Here is a 22940-nt window from a genome sequence, read left to right as displayed (position 1 = left end):
AACCCGCTGTGTAGATGCTAAGTCTCAGGATATCTCCCAAGGGACAGCGGGAAAAGCTCGTGGTCTTGCAAGGATGCCAAGAAGTCTTTGCACAATCTGCTCTGGAGCACTGAAAGCATATCTAAAGACAAGTTAATCCATAAGAATATTTTTGTAGTCTCGCTCTGCAAAAGATCTGGAGTTAGATGTAAGCTGGGATGGAGTGCAATGTTTAAAAAAAGAGTCCCCAAAATAGAATCCGTTACATGCAATGGTGTAGTCTTGAGCGACTAAGCATCTTGTTCAGAGCTCGCCTCTGCCATGAGTGTACGAACCAATTCCTAGGGGCCGAGGAGGTCTCTTCACCCCCCCACCTCATAAAATATTTGAGGGAGCTCACCCCCCTCCAAAGTTGATGGACACTGCAATTCACAGCCTCCCACTCCCCATCGCTCCAGAACAAGGTTTTAACGATCCCCTCCAAATTAGCCAAACTCCTTAAAAATTTATTTGCAAATTTTACAATTTATACAGAAGAGATCCATTTAAAAAATAATAATCAGATTTTGTACAAAAACAAACAAACCCTTCAGGAGACTGAAACCCAACCAAACCTCCAGACCTATAGCATTAAATAAACATCTTGCCTACATATATATATACATATACACACAGACAGAACTCCTGGACAATAATTTTTGGTTCCTCTGCCACACCTAAGCAAAACAATATGCTGCTTCTAGAAATCCCAGCACCTTGCATAAATACTCACAAAAGCTCCTTCTGTTTTAAAACTACCAGTTTTAAACTGCTAGCCAGGGTGGAGGGGGGGCAGAGAGTGACCTCAGTGACACCCCTCTGACCAAACTTTGGCCCCAGCCCAGCAGAGCAAATCTACCAACCCACACAGAGTACCACCCCCCACCTGGTTCCTATTTCACAGCGTAGTCCCCCACCACCTCATCAGAAGGTAACCACATGGACCCCTTTGCTCCCCCCTGTACTGTGATTAACCTCCCCACACCCCCTTTTTTCTGTGCTCCACCAAGGAAAAATATGGACCAGGCCCTGCTGAATCAACCCAGGCAAAGCCAACAGCCTCCTAAGGATCCCAGAATGCTTCGCTCCACCTCTGCTGTATCATACTTTATCCTCACCCTACCATGACAGTCCAAGCAGCCCGATTTCTGCTAAAGTGCATATCCCCACCCCTCTGGTGGAGGATCTCGGTGCCTTCACACCTGGCCTCCCTGACTGCAACCTACTGGAGCCCACCCCACCCTGATTTGGGTCTTCACATCTCTTCCCACCCAGCCTAGATTCTTTCACACAGTTTGGCTGAAGGCACCAGAAAGCAGGTGGTCTGGAGAAGGCAAAGAATGGAGGTCCAGTCATTATTATTGGCCCCAGCCCCGTATTCTTGCAGCGGGCGGGCGGGTGAGTTTAGGAGGTGGCCGACTGCGCCAGCAGAGTGGTCCCAAACTGGTAGGTGAGCTTCTTCTTGACCTTGCGAATTTCGCCCGTCTTGCTGTAGTTGCGTAGCGCCCGAGCCATTTTCTGATAGGTCATCTTCTTGCGGTTGCCCTTCTGCTGTCCCCAGCGATGCGCCAGGAGCTCCTTGTGCTTCGAGGAGAACTGGAAGATCCCTGCGTCGCGGTGCACCCACCACACGCATTCCTTCATGTCGCCGCGCTCAAGGAGCTCCAGCAGGAACTGGTAGAGGCGCAACTTCCGTCGGGAGCCTGCGGAGGGCGACAGACAAACAAAAATCATCAGCGCAATGCTCTCCATGCCCAGCAACTGGCGTTCAGTGGAGGTTAAGAAAATAGCCATCATGCCTATTGAGGGTACCTGAAGGAGCGTCTCCAACCCTGTCATTCAGCCCGGACACTGAGATCTAGCTCTGAGGGCCTTCTGGCGGTTCCCTCACTGCGAGAAGTGAGGTTACAGGTAACCAGGCAGAGGGCCTTCTTGGTAGTGGCACCCACCTTGTGGAATGCCCTTGCATCAGATGTCAAGGAGATGAATAGCTATAGAACCCTTAGAAGACATCTGAAGCCAGCCCTGTATAGGGAAGTTTTTAATGTTTATGGTTTTATTATGGTAAACGTAAACATAAAAAGGCGACTATGGGGTTGTGTTACTCATCTCACTTTCAGGCCAAAGGAGCCAGCATTTGTCCACAGACAGCTTTCTGGGTCATGTGGCCAGGATGACTAAAACGCTTCTGGCGCTACAGAACACCACAAGGGTAACCAGAGCGGACGGAAATGCCGTTTACCTTCCCACCAGAGCGGTACCTATTTATCTACTTGCACTGGTGTGCTTTCAAACTGCTAGGTTGGCAGGAACTGGGCAGAGCAACAGGAGCTCATCCCATCGCGGGGATTCAAACTGCCATCCTTCTGATCGGCAAGCTTCAGGGTTTTGGGGGTGCTCAGACAAGGCACCCTCTATGGGCCCACTTTAGCTGGGAGATTGGAGACTGCAGACTCAAAGACTCTTGGCAGTATACCCTATAAGTGCTGGCTCTTTTGGGGGCAGGGGTTAACACACAACCCCTGGGCAGCAACATCCTCTCAACTTCGCCGATTTACTTCTTGACATACAGTGAGTATTTCTGCATGTGTGCGCAGAAACATACACACAAGATGCATGGTCTTGCTGGGTGCTGAAAACACGGGATGGAGGCACCCACCTGAATCAAAGCCAGGCGAGAGATTCTCATCCAAGTCGCTGTCGGAGGACACCTCCAGGTTCCGACTCTCCCCGTGGAATTCCTCTTCTTCCGACGAAGGGCTAGGCACTTCCCTGGGAAGAGGGTACTGCTCGTAGGGGAGGTAAATCTGTAGATGTCCATGGGATGGAGGATGGAGGGGTAAAAAACCCACAGCATTCGTTAGCCAAAGTGGAACGTCCTTGCCCAGGAAGTTAGGACCAAACTACATGTTACACAGGAAGGCCATGGTGGGATTCCCCTAATGTTCTCATTCATTCATTCATTCATTCATTCATTCATTCATTCATTTAATGTCTATAGTACCCTTCATCCGAAGATCACAGGGTAGTTTACAATATAAAAACACAAAAATACACAACACAGTAACAATCAAAAACAACCCCCCACCTGAGCCTTTGGGTGATACAGGAAGGGAAGAAAAAGGGGTTATTTATTCATTCCCCATACAAGACTCCTGATCTAGGCTGGCCAGAGCCCTGGCTGAGTTCTCTCATTAGGGACTAGGAACATTTTGTTGAGTGCCGCTATGTGTTAGGACCCAAATGATACATTAGGCAGGAAAACCGTGATAGGATCTCCTAGGTGCTTTGTTTACTTTTTGACAAACAGTAGCAGCAGGGGGAGAATGGGAGATAGGGCGACTGGGGAGGATAAGGCTATCAGTTGCTGCTAGCCAAGATGGCTGTCAGAGGCAGTAATCCTTCTGAATACCTGTTCCTGGTATTCTTAGGAGGGCAGGATGTTTATTGAGCTTGGGTCCTGCATCTCAGTTTACCGCAAGCATCTGACTGGCCACTGGGAGGACAGGATACTAGACTATAAAGGAACCATTGGCCTGATCTAGAAGGTTCTTCTTGAATGTTATGATGAGAGGACCTACCAATTTGATCAGAGCAGTGGTGCCTGGGGGGAGAGAGTAGTTAATCTTTCCCCTCAGATGCCATTTTCCTCTTATCAAAACCACTCACCCCCCATGGCTACAGCTTTGGACTACAGCTACAGAACCCAGATAAGGCAAAACAGATAACCCCTTTTTCTGTTTCAGATTAATCTGGGGCCACATCTACACACCAGTACATTTAAAGCATGCATATGCCGCTTTAAACAGTCTTTTATAGCACCCTCATACCACTTTAACAGCCATGGAGATCCTGGGAACTGTTGCTTGCTAGAGGTGCTGATCTCACAGAGTCATAATCCCCAGCAACAAGACCAAACTACAGTTCCCAGGATTCTCCGTGGCTGTTAAAGCGGTATGAGAGGTCTGGGTTAAATGTAAAGGTAAAGGTACCCCTGCCCGTACGGGCCAGTCTTGCCAGACTCTAGGGTTGTGCGCTCATCTCACTCTAGAGGCCAGGAGCCAGTGCTGTCCGCAGACACTTCCGGGTCACGTGGCCAGCGTGACAAGCTGCATCTGGCGAGCCAGCGCAGCACATGGAACGCCGTTTACCTTCCCGCTGGTAAGCGGTCCCTATTTATCGACTTGCACCCGGGGGTGCTTTCGAACTGCTAGGTTGGCAGGCGCTGGGACCGAACGGCGGGAGCGCACCCCGCCGCGGGGATTCGAACCGCCGACCATGCGATCGGCAAGTCCTAGGTGCTGAGATTTTAACCACAGCGCCACCCGTGTCCCCTGGTTAGGGCTGGGCAATAGATTGATATATCATCCAAAGCCGGTTTGGAAGTCCATATCGTGCTATCGGTTTCATAATTTAGATGGACTTATAATGTGAAGTTGAAAAAGTTACTTAAAGAACCCATGGAGCGAAGGAGGGAAGCCCTAGGATTTGGACGAATCGTGTGTAAAGTTTTAATATCTGCAAGAACAGCCACCTCTATTGGTCTGTCACACACACCCCCCAACTGTATTACCTGGGTTATGAAGGCACCCTAAAGATGTTAAAGCAAAGATTATGGGATAATGCACACAGTGACTTGCGATCTCAATCACACGCAGTCTGTGGTCCGCTGGCAGTAGGAGTACAATATAGATAGATAGATAGATAGATAGATAGATAGATAGATAGATTCTTTATTGTCATTACACAAGTGCAACATTGCACAAGTGCAACGAAATTGGATGCCATCCCTTAAAAACAACAAAGCAATATGGGCATGTCTTTAAGTTATCATCTTACATTAAAAACCTGACAGTACCAAATTATCAAAGGCTTTTCACCAAAGCCAGACTAAACGTCTTTCCTCCTGCAGTGTTGGATGGCAGGTTGAGAGGAGTTCCCTACCAGGACAGACTTTGCTCGTGTGCTCAAGACATCAATTCCATAAAACATATTTTGTTGCACTGTGCAAAATATGAGCAAGCCAGGGCTGAACTGATATTACCCTTGCTGGTACCTTTCCCAGGAAAATCAGAGGCTCACTATGTCAGGTCCCTATGGGAAGACCGGACAAACACTAGAACATTAGCAGTGGCAAAGTTTTTATCGGTGGTTGCAAGAACCAAGGATCCCTATCTTTTGAACAAAATGCTTGTTTAACCTGGAGGTAGGCTGTATGAATTGTGTATTGTGAATGAACTTGTAAAGTCAAATAAAAACTTTAAAATAAAATAAAAAGAACTCATTGGCACCCAGCAGCACTTTGTCTTACCCACCAAGCTCCAATACCAGATCTGAGAACCCAGGTCTCCTGGCTTCCCATTCCCAAAACCCATAGACCCCACTCCCTTCCCAGGTCCTGGCTCTCTGTCGCCCCACCCCAAATGGACTAGGCGCCACCTTCACCTGGGTGTTGTAGTCGTCCTTGGGTGCGAGGCACATGTTCTGCGTGGGTACCACTCCCTCCTGGCTGTAGACAGAATCCATGGAGAGCTGCGGGTAAGAACTATGCAGGTAGGAGACTTGGACATTCTGCAGCTGGGCCAACTGTCCCACCTCATAGCCTTCATAGCCAGGCTCCTGCATCTCCAGCCAGTTCATGCAAGACTCTGAAAAGCAAGGCCTTGACGTCAGAAAGGAGACCCAAGAGAACAAGCCAATGAGTCAGGAGCAGGGGACCTTTCATAGCCCGGGGGCCACATTCCCTGAGCTCAGCAAGCTTTCAGGGGCCGCATGATGGACCATGACAGCGTCAAATGTGGGTAGGGCAATGGATGTAAACGTTGTACAGTAGGCTAGTTTACATGTACACAAACAAGCACTCCTCTAACCCAGGCAAGTAAGAGATATTCTCAGAGGACCTATTCCAGCCAGGCCAAAACACACACACACACACAAAAAACACCGGGAATACGGTGTCCAATTCTGGACACCATAATTTAGGAAGGATGTTGTCAAGCTGGAATGTGCGCAGAGGAGGGCAACTAAGACGGTCAAGGGTCAAGAAGCCAAGCCTTATGAGGAATGGTTGAAGGAGCTGGGTATGTTTAGCTTGTGAGAAAGGAGACACAATAGCCATCGCCAAATATCTTGACAGCTGTCATGTGGAAGATGGAGCTAGTCTTGTTTTCTCCTGCTCTGGAGGGCAGGACTTTCATTTCATTTATTTTCATTTATTGAATTTATATACCACCCTATACCTGGACTTTCTCTTCCAAGGGCTTCACGTTACAGTGGTACCTCGGGTTACAAACGCTTCAGGTTACAAACGCTTCAGGTTACAGACTCCGCTAACCCGGAAGTAGTACCTCGGGTTAAGAACTTTACTTCAGGATAACAACAGAAATTGCATGGCGGTGGCAGCGGGAGGCCTCATTAGCTAAAGTGGTACCTCAGGTTAAGAACAGTTTCAGCTTAAGGACAGACCTCCGGAACGAATTAAGTTCTTAACCAGAGGTACCACTGTACTAGAAAGGTGATTCCAACTACAGTGGTACCTTAACCTGAAACTGTTCTTAACCTGAGGTACCACCTTAGCTAATGGGGCGTCCCACTGCCGCCGCCACACGATTTCTGTTCACATCCTGAAGCAAAGTTCTTAACCCGAGGTACTATTTCTGGGTTAGCAGAGTCTGTAACCTGAGGTAACACTGTAAACATCAGGAGGAACTTTTGGACAGTAAGAGCTGTTTGGCAGCGGAACGGTCTCCCTCAGGAGGTTGTGGGCTCTCCTTCCTTGGAGGTTTTTAAAGCAGAGGTTGGATGGGGCCATCTGTCATGGTTGCTTTAGCTAAGATTCCTGCATTGCAGGGGGTTGGACTAGATGAACCTGGGGGGTCCCGTTCCAACTCTACAGTTCTATAATTTTACTCAAGGAGGGTGTGAAGCAGTGGGCAGTGCCCCATCTGTTCTAATGGACCAGACTCTGCCCTTCAAAAGGTTGCCTTGGTAGTTTTCCTTCCTCCTGTTTCCCCTTCTCTGCTTTGTGAATCCTGGAGCCATCGCTCCCAACACCCACTTGGATCTCTTGGGTTTAAGAGCAGGAGGGTTGAGGTTTGTGTTACTCAGCTCAGGCTACAAAGGCTTTTCTTCTGTGTGCAAATGCCTTAAGCCATCGATTTTGCATAGGGAACAGCAGGAACATACAGTACCGGCTGCAGGCCCGGAATCTCTCCTCTCTCCATTGGAGGGCACAGTTTTTGAAACCAATATCCAGACCCTATTTCTAAAGAGTGAACTCAGTTCTCTGAATGTGAATTCTTATCCAATCAAAATGCCATACTGAAGAAAAAGATATTAGAAGGCTTAGGAGAGCCCCAGGGTTTGTAGAATACATTTGGGGCTGTATTACCTTGAAGAAATAGGAGAACAGAGAAGGAAAGGCAAGGAGTAGAGGCCAAAGCCTTGGGAAAAGACATACCTTGTAAATGCTATTTATTTTTTAAAAAATGCTGTGTTAGAGGGGGCAGTAAAGCCAGGGGCAGCAAGCAAAAGAGGAACCTGAAACAGCGTAGTGCAAAGTTTAGGCCGCAATCCTAATCCCATTAAGCAGGGAATAAAAGCCCCATTTAATTTACTAGGATTTACCTCCAAGTAAATATGGATAGGTTCCTGCCAACCTAGCAGTTCGAAAGCACGTCAAAGTGCAAGTAGATAAATAGGTACTGCTCTGGCGGGAAGGTAAACGGCGTTTCCATGCACCAGAAGTGGCTTAGTCATGCTGTCCACATGACCTGGAAGCTGTATGCCGGCTCCCTCGGCCAATAAAGCGAGATGAGCACCACAACCCCAGAGTCAGCCACGACTGGATCTAATGGTCAGGGGTCCCTTTACCTTTACCTTTACCTTTACCTCCAAGTAAACATGGATAGAATTGCTCTGTTAGCCGTGATGAAAGTATCATTTACTTAAAATACTTATGTCTCACTTTATATAGCCCAAACATGCTCTGAAAAGCGGCATTACAAAACAAAACAAAAGGGTCTCTAAATAAAATTGCACTAAAGACGGATGTGACAGCTGTACTTCAAAGTTGCCAGCATGAAGACCCACCAATCATTGCTGAGTAGTCTGAAGATCTTACTCCCCCTTTCTGCAGTTGAATGTATATCTTATCATTGTCAGTCTACATTAGATATCTATTTGGACACACACACATTTTTGTTGCAGGATGGATTATTCTTAACGTGAGCCAATGCTGTTTCATAGAATCACAGAGCTGTAGAGTTGGGAGAGATTTTGAGGATCATCTAGTTCAACCCACTGCAATGCAGGAATATGCAGCTGTTCTTTCTGGGTTATGCCAACAATAAAAAATAGGGGGAGGAGAAGATGGGAATGAGATGGAGCCCGGATTTTGCAGGCAGCATTTCCTGCCCTCATCCTCAGTCTTCCCTAGTGTCATCGCAGAAAGCAGCTTCCCGCCAAAATCCTCTTCTGAGGTAAGGGAGTGGGGCTGAACTGAGAGAATGACAGAAGGCAAATAAAAGAGAGATAAAGAAGGAGCCAAAGAGCGAAGGGTTTGAAAAAAACAAAAAGGAAGAGTAGCAGATTAAACCCGGATCAGATAAGAGAACGGAAGCCTTAGAAAATGGTGAGGAGGATGAGCAGAAAATGGTAGCAAGTCAAACTGGGAGAGAATATTTATTTATTATTACAGCTATATTCCTCCAAGGAGTTCAAGGTGGCTGGCTCAAAGTCACCCAGCAGGTTTCATCGCTGAGCAAAAATTCGAACCCGGGTCTCCCAGGTCCGAGTCCAGCACTCTGGCCGCTATTGTTAAAAAAAAGACAATCAACCAGTGCCACCGCAGAAGAAAGGGACAAGAAGAAAAGAATGGGATTTAGCAATTGGAAAGATTTGGGAATGGCAAGTTACTTTTTGCCTTTTCCTCAAGGACTTCCTCTCCCCATATGAAGTGACCTGAACCCAGCAATTATGATTTGAGGCCCGTCTTCGTGTGCCTCCTCTGCGAGAGGTCCGGAAGGTGGCAACCCAAGAACGGGGCCTTTTCCACATTGGCTCCCTATTTGTGAAATGCTCTCCCCAGCGAGGCTCTCCTAGCACCTTCATTACATACCTTTAGGCACCAGGGGAATACATTTCTCTATAACCAGACCTTTGACTGATGAAACATTTCACAGCCTTTTAAATGTTATTGTGGTGGTGGTGGTGGTGGGGATATTGGTTTGTTTTTGTTTGTTTGTGTTCTCATTTTGTACTTTTATGTTGTGATCTTCGGATGAAGGGCAATCTAGACATTTAATTATAATTAATAATAACACATTTCTGGAGCAGGGTCCAGCAGGGTAGAAGGGAGTGGGATGGAGAACTCTCATTTTTATGTTTTGCAGTAGCTTGAACAGAAAAGGGAAGGTTTGGGGGAAGGAAAGACTGAACGCGAGCCCCCAGCATGAGAGAAAAGGAAAGCGAGGAATAATTATTTTCTGGACAAATGAAGCTTAAGATAACGAGAGGGCATCTAGTCCGAAATGGTAGTGAGATTAGAAAAGGAAGGTGTAGAGCTGCAGACCATCAGCATAAAACAAGTCCATTGTGGGCGTATTTGCCCCTTAAGGCGGGCAAGACTAAAGGAAGTCCTGGGGCATGGCTGGGAGGCAAGCGATGAGGCCAAACTGCCTGAAGCTAAAGCAAGTCCAAGCCTGGTCAACGCCTGGAGCAGAGACTAAGTTGTGTGTTAACTTTGGATACCGTAACAGAAGAAAGGCAAAGTAAATAAAAAAACAACAACATAGGGGTATGTGTGCGGAAAACCACAGAGACACATTCTGGAACGGTTTGATCGCTTCAGTCCACTCTCTGCTTTTGGAAAAGATCTTGCAAGTTCACTCCCTGTATGGGACAGCTGCATATTCCTGCATGGCAGGGAGTCGGACTTGATGATCCTCCCAAAGCTCCAATTCTGCAGTGCCATATACTGTATGTATTCCTCAGACTGCATTTATACGCCTCGCCTTCCCACACAAGGAGCTCGAGGCGGCGTAAATGGTTCTCGCTCCCTCCTGGCGTAGCCCACAACAACAACAACCCTGCGAGGTAGTGACTAGCTCAAGGGCAGCCAGTGAGCAGGGCCGTCTTACCCATAGGTGCTAGGGGTGCAGGGCACCCGGGGGTCAGGCTCCCAGGCTGAGAGTCCAGGGCCCGAGAGTTGAGTCAGGGAAGAGCCCGCCCATCAGTTGGAGCCCTGTGGCAGGCTCTTCTGCTGTGGGCAGCTCTGCGCTGCGAGTTTGGGGGCAACCGAGCCAGTGAGACGCTGAGGCGGCTGACCAGGTCCACCCTCCTGCGTGCCTGGGACTGGCCAACCTGGGGGGGGGGAACGGGTGGACCTTTGAACCCCGTGCCGCATATGCTTAAGACAGCCCTGCCAGTGAGCTCTGTAGCTGAGTGGGGTTTTGACCCCTAGCCTCCTCAGGCCCTAATCCTGACACTCTTAAGAACCCGACACACCGGCTCACTTATGCAGAGGCCAGGGGTGGGTTGGTGTGTGGAGGGTGTTGCTTGAAAGGCGGAAGGGTTCAGCCCGAACGCTGAGATCCAGCTCTGAGGGCCTTCTGGCAGTTCTCTCCCTGCGAGAAGTTGAGGTTACAGGGAACCAGGCAAAGGGCCTTCTTGGTAGTGGTGCCCACCTTGTGGAACACCCTCTCATCAAATGTCAAGGAAATGGCCTTTATAAGACATCTAAAGGCACCCGTGTATGGGGAAGTCTTTAATGCTTAATGTTTTATTATGTTTTGTTTGTGCTGGAAACTGTCCAGAGTGGCTGTTGCAACAAATAATAAAATTATTATTATTATTATTATTATTATTATTATTATTATTATTATTCACTGCTGAGCAGGAGTGGGAAAGCCCATCAAACTAGCCAGGCTGTGAGCTTCTTGGGTGAAAGGCAGAATAAAAAAACCAAACAAAGAATGCATACAGTGGTACCTCGCAAGACAAAATTAATTCGTTCTGCGAGTTTTTTCGTCTTGCGAATTTTTCGTCTTGCGAAGCACGGATTCCCATAGGAATGCATTGAAAATCAAGCTTGCAAGACGTTTTCGTCTTGCGAAGCAAGCCCATAGGGAAATTCGTCTTGCGAAGCAACTCAAAAAACAAAAAACTCTTTTCGTCTTGCGAGGTATTCGTCTTACGAGGTACCACTGTACTGATAAGCTGCCAGATCTACACATCAGCTCTGCCTTGCCACCCAATGCAGCAAAACTAACTGCAGATGTGGCAGGAAGCAGATGCTGGGTGGGCGGTCGATCGCTGGATTATAATAATTTTATTATGTATACCTTGCCCATCTGGCTGGATTGAACATTAAGGGTACACCAGAGTAGATTGGCAACTTGGTGCCAGAGATCAAAAGTGGCAGGCCAGCCCCAGATTGGATTATCCTGATCTTCAGGCAACTTCCAGCAAGACTACAAAGCCCAAACCCAGTATCTCTCTCTCTCCCTGCAAATAATACAGAGTGCCTATCTGTGGCAGGCCCCCACCAAGACCTGTATAGATGCAAGCACATCCCAGAAATCAGATGGCAGCCGCTGATTAAATGCAGATTGCGCAAGCGAGCGGGGCAGGTGGGGAGGGGGGAGGAAGGGAGAGAGAGAGATTCGTCTGTTCTAAACAGGAAAGCTATGCATGACTCTTCTGCAGGCCGTCTTAACGGCTAGGCAAAAGAGGGTCACATGCAAATCGGCGAGTGAGAGAACAAGAACTTACTTTTGTTCATTCAGTATGTAGAGGAAGGGTAGTCAACCTGGTGCCCTCACAACACTGGGACTCCCTATTCCCATCAACATGGTCCAAGTTGTACCCACGTGGTATATAATATGCCTCCTACAATTAGTTTGCATGCGGCTGTGCGCACACCATACATTTAAAGCAATCCCCAAACAATTCTGAGAACCGTAGTTTGTAAGGGTGCTGGGAATTGTAGTTCTGTGAGAAGTAAACAGGATTCTTGAAGACGGGGGCGTGGGCATCATGTGCTTTAAATGTATACTGTGTGTGCAACCCTGGTCTTCTGGCTCCTGTAGTAGTCATAGCAGTAGTAATAATAATAATAATAATAATAATAATAATGGCTTTTTTCATCCAGAGCTCAGCTCCAGTACCTCTCAGGGAAGAGAACATGGGAGAAGTTAATGGTGAGCTCCAGCACCTCCTTTTCTAGAAAAATAACACTGATGATGATGATGATGATAATAATAATAATAATAATAATCCCTGGGCTCTGAGCCTTCTTCCCTTAGGGGTTCCCCAGCTGGTGTCTTCCACCACTTCTATGACACTGACCCTCAGGAGTCTCCCAGGGCCAGGCCCTTTACAAGCCCTGCTTGTGATCACCTTCATCCAGTAATAATAATAATAATAATAATAATAATAATAATAATAATAATTTATTACTTATACCCCACCCATCGGTTCAGGTTGCCCCAGCCATTCTGAGCAGCCACTCCCCAGCACTAAGACATGCCTTACCTGGGGAGTTCTGGGGGTCTCCAAGGCAGGAAGCAAACGTGGGTTCTTGTTTGCAAGAGTCCAGGTCATAGATGCAGCCGCTGGGAAACTGGGAAGACGACAAGCAGGCCTGTGAGCAACATTAAAACCCCTTCACTCCACACCCTCAAATGCAAGAAGAACCCAGGAAGACTCCCCATCTCTAAACCCACCTTCTGCTTCCACTAAGAAAACGAAAGGAAAGCCTGTGGTTAAGAGCACATGCGAATGGCCCCAGATTCAACCCCCCCAGTATCTCTAGATAGGGCTGGGAATTCCCCCCGTTTGGAACCCTGGAAAGCTGCTGCCAGCCAGTGTAGGCCATATGAGCTAGATGAGCCAATGGTCCGACTCAGTGCAAGACCGTTTCTTATGTTTCCATCTTGGCTTCTGAGCTACACAGCTCTCAACAAAATCCCACTTTGAAAACCTCTTCTCACACTCAAACCAGTAAAATGCAAGGATTCTGGGCCACATACTTACCATATAGCCATACTGGGACCCCTCAAACCTGCCAAGATAGAAGGGAAATTGGTTAGCAGATTTTAGCATCATCATCATCATTATTAACAGACATGTTTACAGCACCATCCTATATATTCCACCAACAGAAACTGATGATCAAGATTTGAGTGACAGCCCTAGTCGCTGCTAAACTAGCAATTAAACCAATTAAGGCTTGCTGTTCTGCTAGTTACTAATTATCTAAGTGCCACTTCTTCCTTGCAAAGGGATTTATTATATTTATCGGGTTTGAATCTTTCATCCCCACAGAAGAGGAAAGAAACAAGGAAGCATTGTTCCCATTTTACAGACGGAGGCAGGTATATTGAGGTTTGTAGCACAGGGGCATGGGATGCGGGTGGCACTGTGGGTTAAACCACAGAGCCTAGGACTTGCCAATCAGAAGGTCGGCGGTTCAAATCCCCGTGACGGGGTGAGCTCCTGTTGCTCGGTCCCTGCTCCTGCCAACCTAGCAGTTCGAAAGCACGTCAAAGTGCAAGTAGATAAATAGGTACCGCTCCTGCAGGAAGGTAAACGGCGTTTCCGTGCGCTGCTCTGGTTTGCCAGAAGCGGCTTAGTCATGCTGGCCACATGACCCGGAAGCTGTACGCTGGCTCCCTCGGCCAATAAAGCGAGATGAGCGCCACAACCCCAGAGTCGGCTATGAGTGGACCTAATGGACAGGGGTCCCTTTACCCTTTACCTTAGCACAAGGGCTGCTTGGTCAAATTGCACTGCACATTATTTTTCTTGAAAATGCATAATTATTTCTTCAGGGATATGTTCCCAATAATTCATACACCCTCAAAAAGAGGGCACCTACACAGTAAAGCTCAGGAAACTTGAGGGGTGGGGAAGCTTATACAGCAGGTGTGGGAAACCTCCAAATGCTGCTGAACTACAACACCTATCAGCAAGGAAAGTCAATGGCCAGGGATGATGGGAGTTGTAGTTTAGCAAGAGCTCCCCAGATATAGTCTAGACCTACCCTGTCACACCAAAATTGAGACTCAGGTCAGAGCAGGGAACTGAGTGTGCATGTGTGAATCATAAGCGCTCCTGTCAATAGACAGGTTGGGAACCTGTGGCCTCTAATCAGAGGCCATGTTGCCTAGGGCTGATGTACTTACTATACAGTGGTACCTCGGGTTAAGTACTTAATTCATTCCGGAGGTCCGTCCTTAACCTGAAACTGTTCTTAACCTGAAGCACCACTTTAGCTAATGGGGCCTCCTGCTGCCACCATGCCACCAGAACACGATTTCTGTTCTCATCCTGAAACAAAGTTCTTAACTTGAGGTACTATTTCTGGGTTAGCGGTGTCTGTAACCTGAAGCGTATGTAACCCGAGGTACCACCGTACAGGTTTGCCATCCCTACAACCCACAATGTTGAGTACCCAAATGTTAACTAAGCCAAAACAACTTCCCTTCTTTGTTTTCCAAGTGAGAGATTTGTGCATCTAGGACAGGGGTGGCCGACTCCCAAGAGACTGCGATCTACTCACAGAGTTAAAAACTGGCAGTGATCTACCCCCTTTTGGGGGGTTCAGGTCAAAGTTGGTGAGCTTTTTTTAGGGGAGCCAGTTGATCTACCAGTGATCTCTACCAGTTGGATGTGCCTGATCTAGGAGACAGAACACTGAGTCTTCACAGCAGATGTGGATCTCTCCCGTAGCCAAATACACTGCCTTGGCCACTGGAAATTTCTCTTTGGCATGTCCTGTTTTGTTCAGGAGCCACGCCTGAAAACATTGTGAAAACCAGGTGTGTGTGTGTGTGTAAATACTGATATTTCCTGGAATACATCTGAAAGCACAACACTTGTGTGGGTCCAATCTCAGAGCCCAAAGGTAAAAAGCCTCAACAGTTCCCATTAAATCATACCTATATTCTCAGTTTGTGCAGCAGCCTAAATGTTGGCTTTGGGCCCAGTTTCAAAGCCCTGATTGCGAAACCCCCCAAAATATTGTTACCTGCCCCAGAGATATGTTGGGCTTCTCTGGCTTAATGATAACCCGTACCCAGAAGGCCTCATATCCTCTTCCCTACACTGCACTAGGGACAGAGATCCCGACACACGCTAGGCATTTTTATAGCTGTGTGTGTTAAGCCAAAGTCAAATGCATCTAGAAGGCCAGCCTTGAACAAGTCACCCTCTCTTGGCCTCAGTTCCTGCCATAAATCTGCAAAATGGGCGTACTAAGTGACCTGCCTCGGGCCACTTTTGTAGGATTTGTCACAAAGCACTTTTGGGAGCCCTGAAAGTACTAGAGAAACAAAAATGCCAAGCGATAAAAGTCAGACCTCTTCAAAATGTCTCTGATGGGAAATAGAGATACACAGCAAAGAGAGGGAGGGGACTTTAGATAAAGATTAAAAAGGGAAACAGACGGGGAGGGGAGGACAGATAAAAGGAGATCACAGTCAGAGGTTAAACTGGCAAATACAGTGAAGGCAAGACGTGTCAGGCAACTTACTTTCATGCTGCACACATTTAAAGTGTCCCCTCACACACACACCCCAGGAAAAAAAAGTATCCTAGGAATTTTAGTTTTAAGCACATAAGAAATTTGCACATCTCGGAATGTGTGGTGCTGTTCTCCAACCACAAACCCTCCAACATTTCTCTAATGGAAATAGGGATGTCCCATTCCATAATGAAAATTTTACTTATTTATACCCCACACATCTTATTGGGTTGCCCCAACAGAAATATATGTTGTTTTCCAGGGACAGTCCGGGATTTGCAGAAGCCGTCCCGGTTTCTGATTTGATCCCGGCATGTCCCGCTTTTCCTTGGGACTGTCCCTATTTTCATCAGATAAATGTTGGATGGTGTGGAGTTAGGCAACCGCCGAGCCAAGGAGATAAGTAACTTGGCAACTTTGGGAATACATCTGAAGGCAGCTCTGTAGAGGGAAGTTTTTAAAATGTTTTGTGTGTTGCACACACACACACACTAAAACATTTGTAAAACTTCCCTCTACAAGCCTGCCTTCAGATATATTCCAAAAGTTGTCAAGTTACTCATCTCTTTGGTTCAAGGGGTCGAATAACCCCATTCTCTCCAACAGTTATCTGATGAAAATAGGGACTGTCCCAAGGAAAGCGGAACGTGCCGGGATCAAATCAGAAACCGGGACGGCTTCTGCAAATCTGGGACTGTCCCTGGAAAACAGGGACAACTTGGAGGGTCTGCAGATGCCTGTAGAAAACCAGCAAGCAGGATTTGAGCACAAAGCATTTTCCCCTCCTCCTGTGGTGCCTAGCAACTGCTATTCAGTAGCATTATAGACATCATGGCCTTATCTTCCATGAAGGGTGTTCAGGTTTTGAAGCTCTGTGAGGGGCGAATTAATGTCATGGAAAGGCAGCCCATTGTTATTTATTTGTACTATTTTTTTTTCCTACTTCCAGAGAAAAGGTGGGGTTTTTTTTCTGCCTCAGGTGCCAAAATAGCTCCGCTGGCCTTCATGCACCTTGAATCACAGAGTGTGGGTGGGTGGAGACCATTTCCTGTTCTACCTCAAGCTGCAAAATGTCTTGGGCCAGCGCTGGAGAAAGTGGTGGCAGTGATGTCAGGCGGAAATGGGGTATTCTTGGTTATGGAGAAATGGGACAGAGGTAGGATAAAATATACCAGATGGGGAAATCGGGGCGATGGGCGCCTACCCCTTGTGTAATTCAATAGCTGCAACAAGAGGAAGACCCTAAACAAGAAATAAACAGGGTTTATTTACCTCGAGGGGCTCTCTACAGTGGTACCTCGGGTTGCATACGCTTCAGGTTACAGACTCCGCTAACCCAGAAATATTACCTCGGGTTAAGAACTTTACTTCAGGATGAGAACAGAAATTGCGCGACAGCAGTGGGAGGCCCCATTAGCTAAAGTGGTGCTTCAGGGTAAGAACAGTTTCAGGTTAAGAACGGACCTCCGGAACGAATTAAGTACAGTGGTACCTTGGGTTAAGTACTTAATTCGTTCCGGAGGTCCGTTCTTAACCTGAAACTGTTCTTAACCTGAAGCACCACTTTAGCTAATGGGGCCTCCTCCTGCTGCCACGCCACCGGAGCACGATTTCTGTTCTCATCCTGAAGCAAAGTTCTTAACCTGAAGCAATATTTCTGGGTAAGCGGAGTCTGTAACCTGAAGCGTATGTAACCTGAGGTTACCACTGTAATGGGAAGGCACGTTGTCCCTCTCAGTTATTTCACAGGGTGCTTAAAACCAGATCAGTTTTTGGTGGCCCATAGGAAGCTGCTGCCTCATACTGAGTGAGACCCGTTTGCTCCATTTAGACTAGTATTGTCTACACTGACTGGCAGCCACTCTCCAGGTTTCAGGCAGGATTCGCTCCGGGAGCTGATGGGGATTGGACCCTGGGACCTTTGGCAGACCTCTGTTCCCTTTCCAGAGCTCCGATTCCCAGCGAAGAAGAACCAATTGTTAAACCACTCTGAAAATTGTAGGTCTGCAACTCTCAGAACCCTTGACAAACTACTGTTCCCAGAATTCTCTGAGGGAAGCCATGGCTGTTTGTAAAGGGGTCTCAGTGGCACTTTAAAACATACAGTGTCAATGTGGGCCTAAGTTGGCAGGTATTAAAACTGGCTCAATCAATGTCAGGAGGGCTGTGGATAATACTGTATACACAACATTTGGGATGGAAAAAGCTGGACAAGGAAGCTCCACACCCTCCCCTCATACAAGGCGCCACCCCAACCCCCTCACAGTCACACTCTTGTGAGCCGAGGAAATATTCAAATCTAGCTTTCCCCACCTCAGCATTTGCATAACAGGCAAGAGGAGGGGAAGGAAAGTGAGAGGAGAAAGTTGAGGTTGGGGTGCGCTTGGGGTGGGGCGTTCAAAAGCACCCAATATTAGATTGCAAGTAAATTGGGGCGGAAAGGGGCTGCTAAATTTGGAGTAGGGTGGCCGTATTTAAAGCGGCAAAGTCTCTGCGCCTTTTCAATGTTGCAAAAAAAGGGGGGGTGAGTTGGAATTCAGCAGCTGAAGTTTTTGCCCAGCATGGTTGGTGGGAAAAGTTATACCAGAGAACTTTTCTCCTTACAGCAGGTCCTGCCTTGCAAAGGAGCCCCGTTTGAAAATGTTGGCGGCAACCAGCCTTAAGAGACAAGCAGCAGCCCTTAATACTGGCGTTTCCAGGAACATTCCAGGAATAAGGCACGGATCCTGTGCACAAAGTGACCAAGGATAAAGCCCCCACAGCATAAAAAAATTGACACACACGCTTCCCAGTGCGTGTTCTTTCTCCTTCAGCCCCTTACTTTTTACAACTGACATTAAATTACAGAGACCGTGTGGTGAGTCGTGTTGGACTTAAGCACAGTGGCGTAGCGTGGGTTGTCAGCACCCGGGGCAAGGCAAGTAATTTGTGCCCCCTAACCCGTGGATTTGCGCCCCCTAACCCTAACCCCCAGATGTTGCACCTGGTGCAGCCGGTCCCCCCTGCACCCCCCACGCTATACCACTGCTTAGGCAGGAGACGTCCTGGGTTCGTATCCCAAGTTACAGAATCATTGAATTGTTAAGAGGTGGGAGGGATCCGAGGGTCATCTAGTCCAACCCCCTGCAATGCAGGAATCTTTTGCCCAACGTGAGGCTCGAACTCAAGACCCTGAGATGAGCAGTCTCATGCTAACACTATCCCATGAACCTCATTGGGTGATCTTGGGCAAAAAGCTAACACTCAGCCTCGCCTTCCTCCCAGGGCTGTTGTGTGGATGAGAAAAAGCTTATGGATTGCCCTGAAGTCCTAGGAGGAAGGGTGGGATCCAAGGGTAACAATAATATGAAGTGATAGCAGCCTGGTTGTCTTCATACAAAACTGCTCCCCCAGCCCAGAAACGCTAGGAATCCAAAATTCTGGCTCTTGAGCCTTTTTGTGGACTCACAACTTGTGCGCTTGATGCAGTTAGTTTTTAGTCAGCTCTGTTTTGAGGTCCGTTCTCGGCTTTAACAAAATCGCTGTTCCTATTAAGAGAATTCCGGGGTCCGAACAGGCACCCCGCTTCCCCTGGCCGATTTCCCTCCCGCAGAGAACCCAGGAGTTCGGGAACGCAGCCAACCTGCCCCAACCTTACAGGAGTCCTCTGCTCCTCTCGGGCGCCCCTCCCTCCCCCCCTTGTATGAGCCTCGGGGCAAAGACTTTTTGTCCAACTTTCGCAGCCGGCAAGCAGCCTCCGACGGAGAAGCGACCCAGGGATCAAAGTTTTAAAAATGAAACAACGCCCCATCTCCAAATGCGGGAGGCGTAGGCAAATGGGTGCTTTGGAAAAAATACTCTGCACATGCTTGGAGATCACTTTAAAGAATTAAGAACACAAAAAACCAGGGCAGATGATTCCATATATTTGTGTGCGCGCCCCTTTCTCCACAATCGAAAACATTTTCCCCCCCAGTTCACTCACTGCGCGTAGTCTACGTCCAGCATCCTCAGTCCACCACGATCGCTGCGCAAGCCACCGATCCTAAACTTTCCGTCTCCGTCTGCCGATTGCAACTTGGCGGGGGGTGGGAATTATATAGCATCTCGCGGGCGGCGGCGGAGGGAGTGATCTCACAACCGCGAAATTCCCCCCCGGTGGGCGTGGCCGGCCCGGGACTCTTACGCAATGTGAGGTTTCCAGTCCGGTGCGAGGAAAGGGGCGCGAGCGAGGGAGGGGAGGAGGAGGAAGGAGAGAGAGAGACAGAGGCTGGGCTGGCAGCGAAGAGGGCACGCGCTTCCCCCTGCGCGATCCTTGCCCAGCAAAAGATTACGAAGCACATTAGTGCCTTTTTTTCGCCACCCATTAAAAAAATCGTGTCCGCGCGCCCAGGGATTTGCTGACCATTGCTGTTTTTAGACCACTCTGACGATTTGTACTTTCTGTGTGTTGCATTCCGTGTTTTATTGGATTTTTAAGCAACACTTGGTATAACTTTATACTGATGCAAATTGTGTCCCTACTTTTTTGGGGGGGGGAATTTATGTATTTCATTTTATAATGTATTATAAAACAGAGAGAATCATTATAGGAACAGAGGAAAATGAAAAGGGGGGGACCCCAAAACTGATAGTGTGTTGAAATAACAAAGGGAAAGTAATGGCTGTCGGTGTTATCAAGTATCTTTCCTGATTAGCCGTGACGGGGAGGTCTTGAAAAAGATGGTTCCACTGTATATGTCAAAAAGCCTATTAAAAGTGCCTGGAGGTTCTAGTAAAGGTAAAGGTACCCCTGACTGTTAGGTCTAGTCACAAACGACTCTGGGGTTGCGCGCTCATCTTGCTTTAGTGGCTGAGGGAGCTGGCGTTTGTCCAGTTTTTCCGGGTCATGTGGCCAGCATGACTAAGCCGCTTCTGGCGAACCAGAGCAGCGCACGGAAGCGGTACCTATTTATCTACTTGCACTTTGACATGCTTTCAAACTGCTAGGTGGGCAGGAGCAGGGACCGAACAACGCAGCTCACCCCATCGTGGGGATTCGAACCGCCGACCTTCTGATCGGCAAGCCCTAGGCTCTCAGGTTTAGACCACAGTGCCACCCTCGTCCATGCCTGAAGGTTCTAGCCCCTGTCAAAATCCTATATATACTCTTTAGAGTTTTGGGGGCAGCGCATAAATACTAAAATAAAATAAAATAAGCTCCCCCAGCTGGGTGATGAAGTTCACACGGAAAGATGCCCCTAGTCAAATATCCCAAGCAAAGTTTGCTTCTTGCTTTGCAACAGGTGGTCAAGGACTAGATCCAGACCATCAACACTATACCTAAACATGCCTTACTTCAAGAAATAATTTGCCAGTGACTTCAGCGGCGCTTGCTCCCAGAGTGCAGTGGGCCATACACCTGTCAGCAATCGTGCTGCAGCATTCTGCACTGACTGCTGCTTCTGGATCAAGCATGAATGGAGCCCCGCATAGAGCACATTGCAGTAATCCAGTCTTGAAGTAAGCAATGCACGAAACTACTGTGGAAAGGCTTTTCAGGTCCAGGAATGGCTGCAGCTGCCAAACCAGCCGCAGTTGGTAACAGGCACTTTTCGCCACTGAGGCTACCTGAGTCTCCAGCGACAGAGATGCATTCAGAAGCACTTCCAAACTGCACACCTGCTCCTTGTGTGCAGCACAATTCAGCAGTGCTGGATTACCAAATAGGTAGAGTAGCCACCGGCCTATGGGCCTTTTAGGGGCCCCGCGACAACGGATCAAAACAATATTGATTTGATCTTGAAATAAATTGCAAAAACATATCAAGGAGATCATTTGCAAGATAGGCCCCTTCCAAGATTTCAACTTCCTTGGGGCCTCCACAAGGTTTAATCCAGCACTGCCATCCAGGGTTGGCAACTGACCAATTGCTCGGATGTGGGAGCTACTCACCCACAGTGCCAGGATTCAACCTTAGCTTGTTTTTCACCATCCATTTCACCACTGCATCCAGGCAACAGTCTGGAGACTGCACAGCCTCTCTTCATTCGGATGTTATGGAGAAATAGAAGCAAGTGTTTCTTTTTGGTTTTCACGGCTTGTTGTTACCGTTGTTTAGTAATAATGGTGGTTGCTTTTTCAAACTGTGAGCCGCATTGAGACTTTTGGTAGGAAGACAGGGGGAGGGGGCAATTAACTTTAACTAACGAACTGTACTTCTTTTAAAGATTGAGGGTCTGGTGTGTGGTCAACTGACCCAATGCCACAAAAGTGACTTTGCATCAGCTGCCAAGGGTAGTATAAAAGCTGAAATGCACTCGCATTTGTCATCCTGTGGGTTTCACATACAGTGGTACCTCTGGTTACGTACTTAATTCGTTCTGGAGGTCCGTTCTTAACTTGAAAATGTTCTTAACCTGAAGCACCACTTTAGCTAATGGGGCCTCCCGCTGCTGCAGCGCCGCCGGAGCACAATTTCTGTTCTCATCCTGAAACAAAGTTCTTAACCCGAGGTACTATTTCTGGGTTAGCCGAGTCTGTAACCTGAAGCGTATGTAACCAGAGGTACCACTGTACTGAACATGCGGGAAAGCAGAAAAATGCGAGGGTACTCTTGCTCACTAAGAGACAAAACTGTTAACCTGAGCTAAGGGTGGAAGGGGAACCCACGGCTAAGGATAAAGCTTTATGCCACGAAGCAAGAAAGTTTACGCCGCCGCGAATCTGCTCTCTTTAAGCTGCTACCGGACTTGCAAAACCTTCTAATGGGTAGGCAAAGGAGCTTTGCAAAAGTCACTGAGCACCACTAGTGGCGAGTTTGGCTTCCGCTGTGGAGGCAGCACAGAATCCCAGAATTGTAGAGTTGCAAGGATCATCTGCCGGGATATGCAGCCTACAATCTTGCCGTTATCAGCACCACGCTCTGATCTGAACTGTGCTATCCAGTCCAGGTATGTGCCCGAATACCAGTTTCTGGAAACCAGAAAGAACCATTGCACTGAGGATCTGCTTGTGGGATCTGTTCGGCCACTGCGAGAATAGATGCCGGACTAGATGGGCCGCTGGCCTGACCTGGCAGAGCTCTTCCCTTGTGGGTACAACCTGGCACCATTCTGCGCCCTCCCCACCTCATGAGAGATGCTCACATGAGCGGCTAGGGAGTCACGACTTGCGAAAGAATCTGGAAGATTGCTTATCTCCTTGAGACACCTTTCCTCATTATCTCCGCTGCCCTGACTCCTCCATCTGGATTGGGGGAGGGCCCTGACTCAATAGAGAATGGGGGGAAAGTGTGTGGGGGGGGAGAGAGCCTGCACCAGCCCCGATTTACTGCCTCCCTTTAATCTCTCCCCTCCCCACTCCTTGCTCAAGTTTCTAACTAACTGGTGACATCCCATCTTCAAGGGAGTAGGGCAGGAAGATGTTACCACCAGCC

General features: G+C 48.0%; 1 protein-coding gene across 1 annotated transcript; it reads right to left on the bottom strand.

The window, feature by feature from the left end:
* Positions 1–464: 464 nt before the first annotated feature.
* On the bottom strand, positions 465–19811 carry SPIB (Spi-B transcription factor). Its single transcript, XM_083709895.1, has 6 exons — positions 19509–19811; positions 13054–13081; positions 12553–12640; positions 5464–5666; positions 2678–2825; positions 465–1721 (listed from the first exon to the last, which is right to left on the bottom strand). Exons 1-6 carry the CDS (start codon positions 19529–19531, stop codon positions 1423–1425), a joined length of 789 nt encoding a protein of 262 aa, XP_083566021.1. The 5' UTR covers positions 19532–19811; the 3' UTR covers positions 465–1422.
* Between the last annotated feature and the right edge of the window lie 3129 nt (positions 19812–22940).

Source organism: Podarcis gaigeae, assembly GCF_964106915.1.
Source record: "Podarcis gaigeae genome assembly, chromosome: 13".
Taxonomy (NCBI): domain Eukaryota; kingdom Metazoa; phylum Chordata; class Lepidosauria; order Squamata; family Lacertidae; genus Podarcis; species Podarcis gaigeae.
Note: the sequence above shows the minus strand (reverse complement) of the source record. Positions and strands in the feature narration are given on the sequence as shown.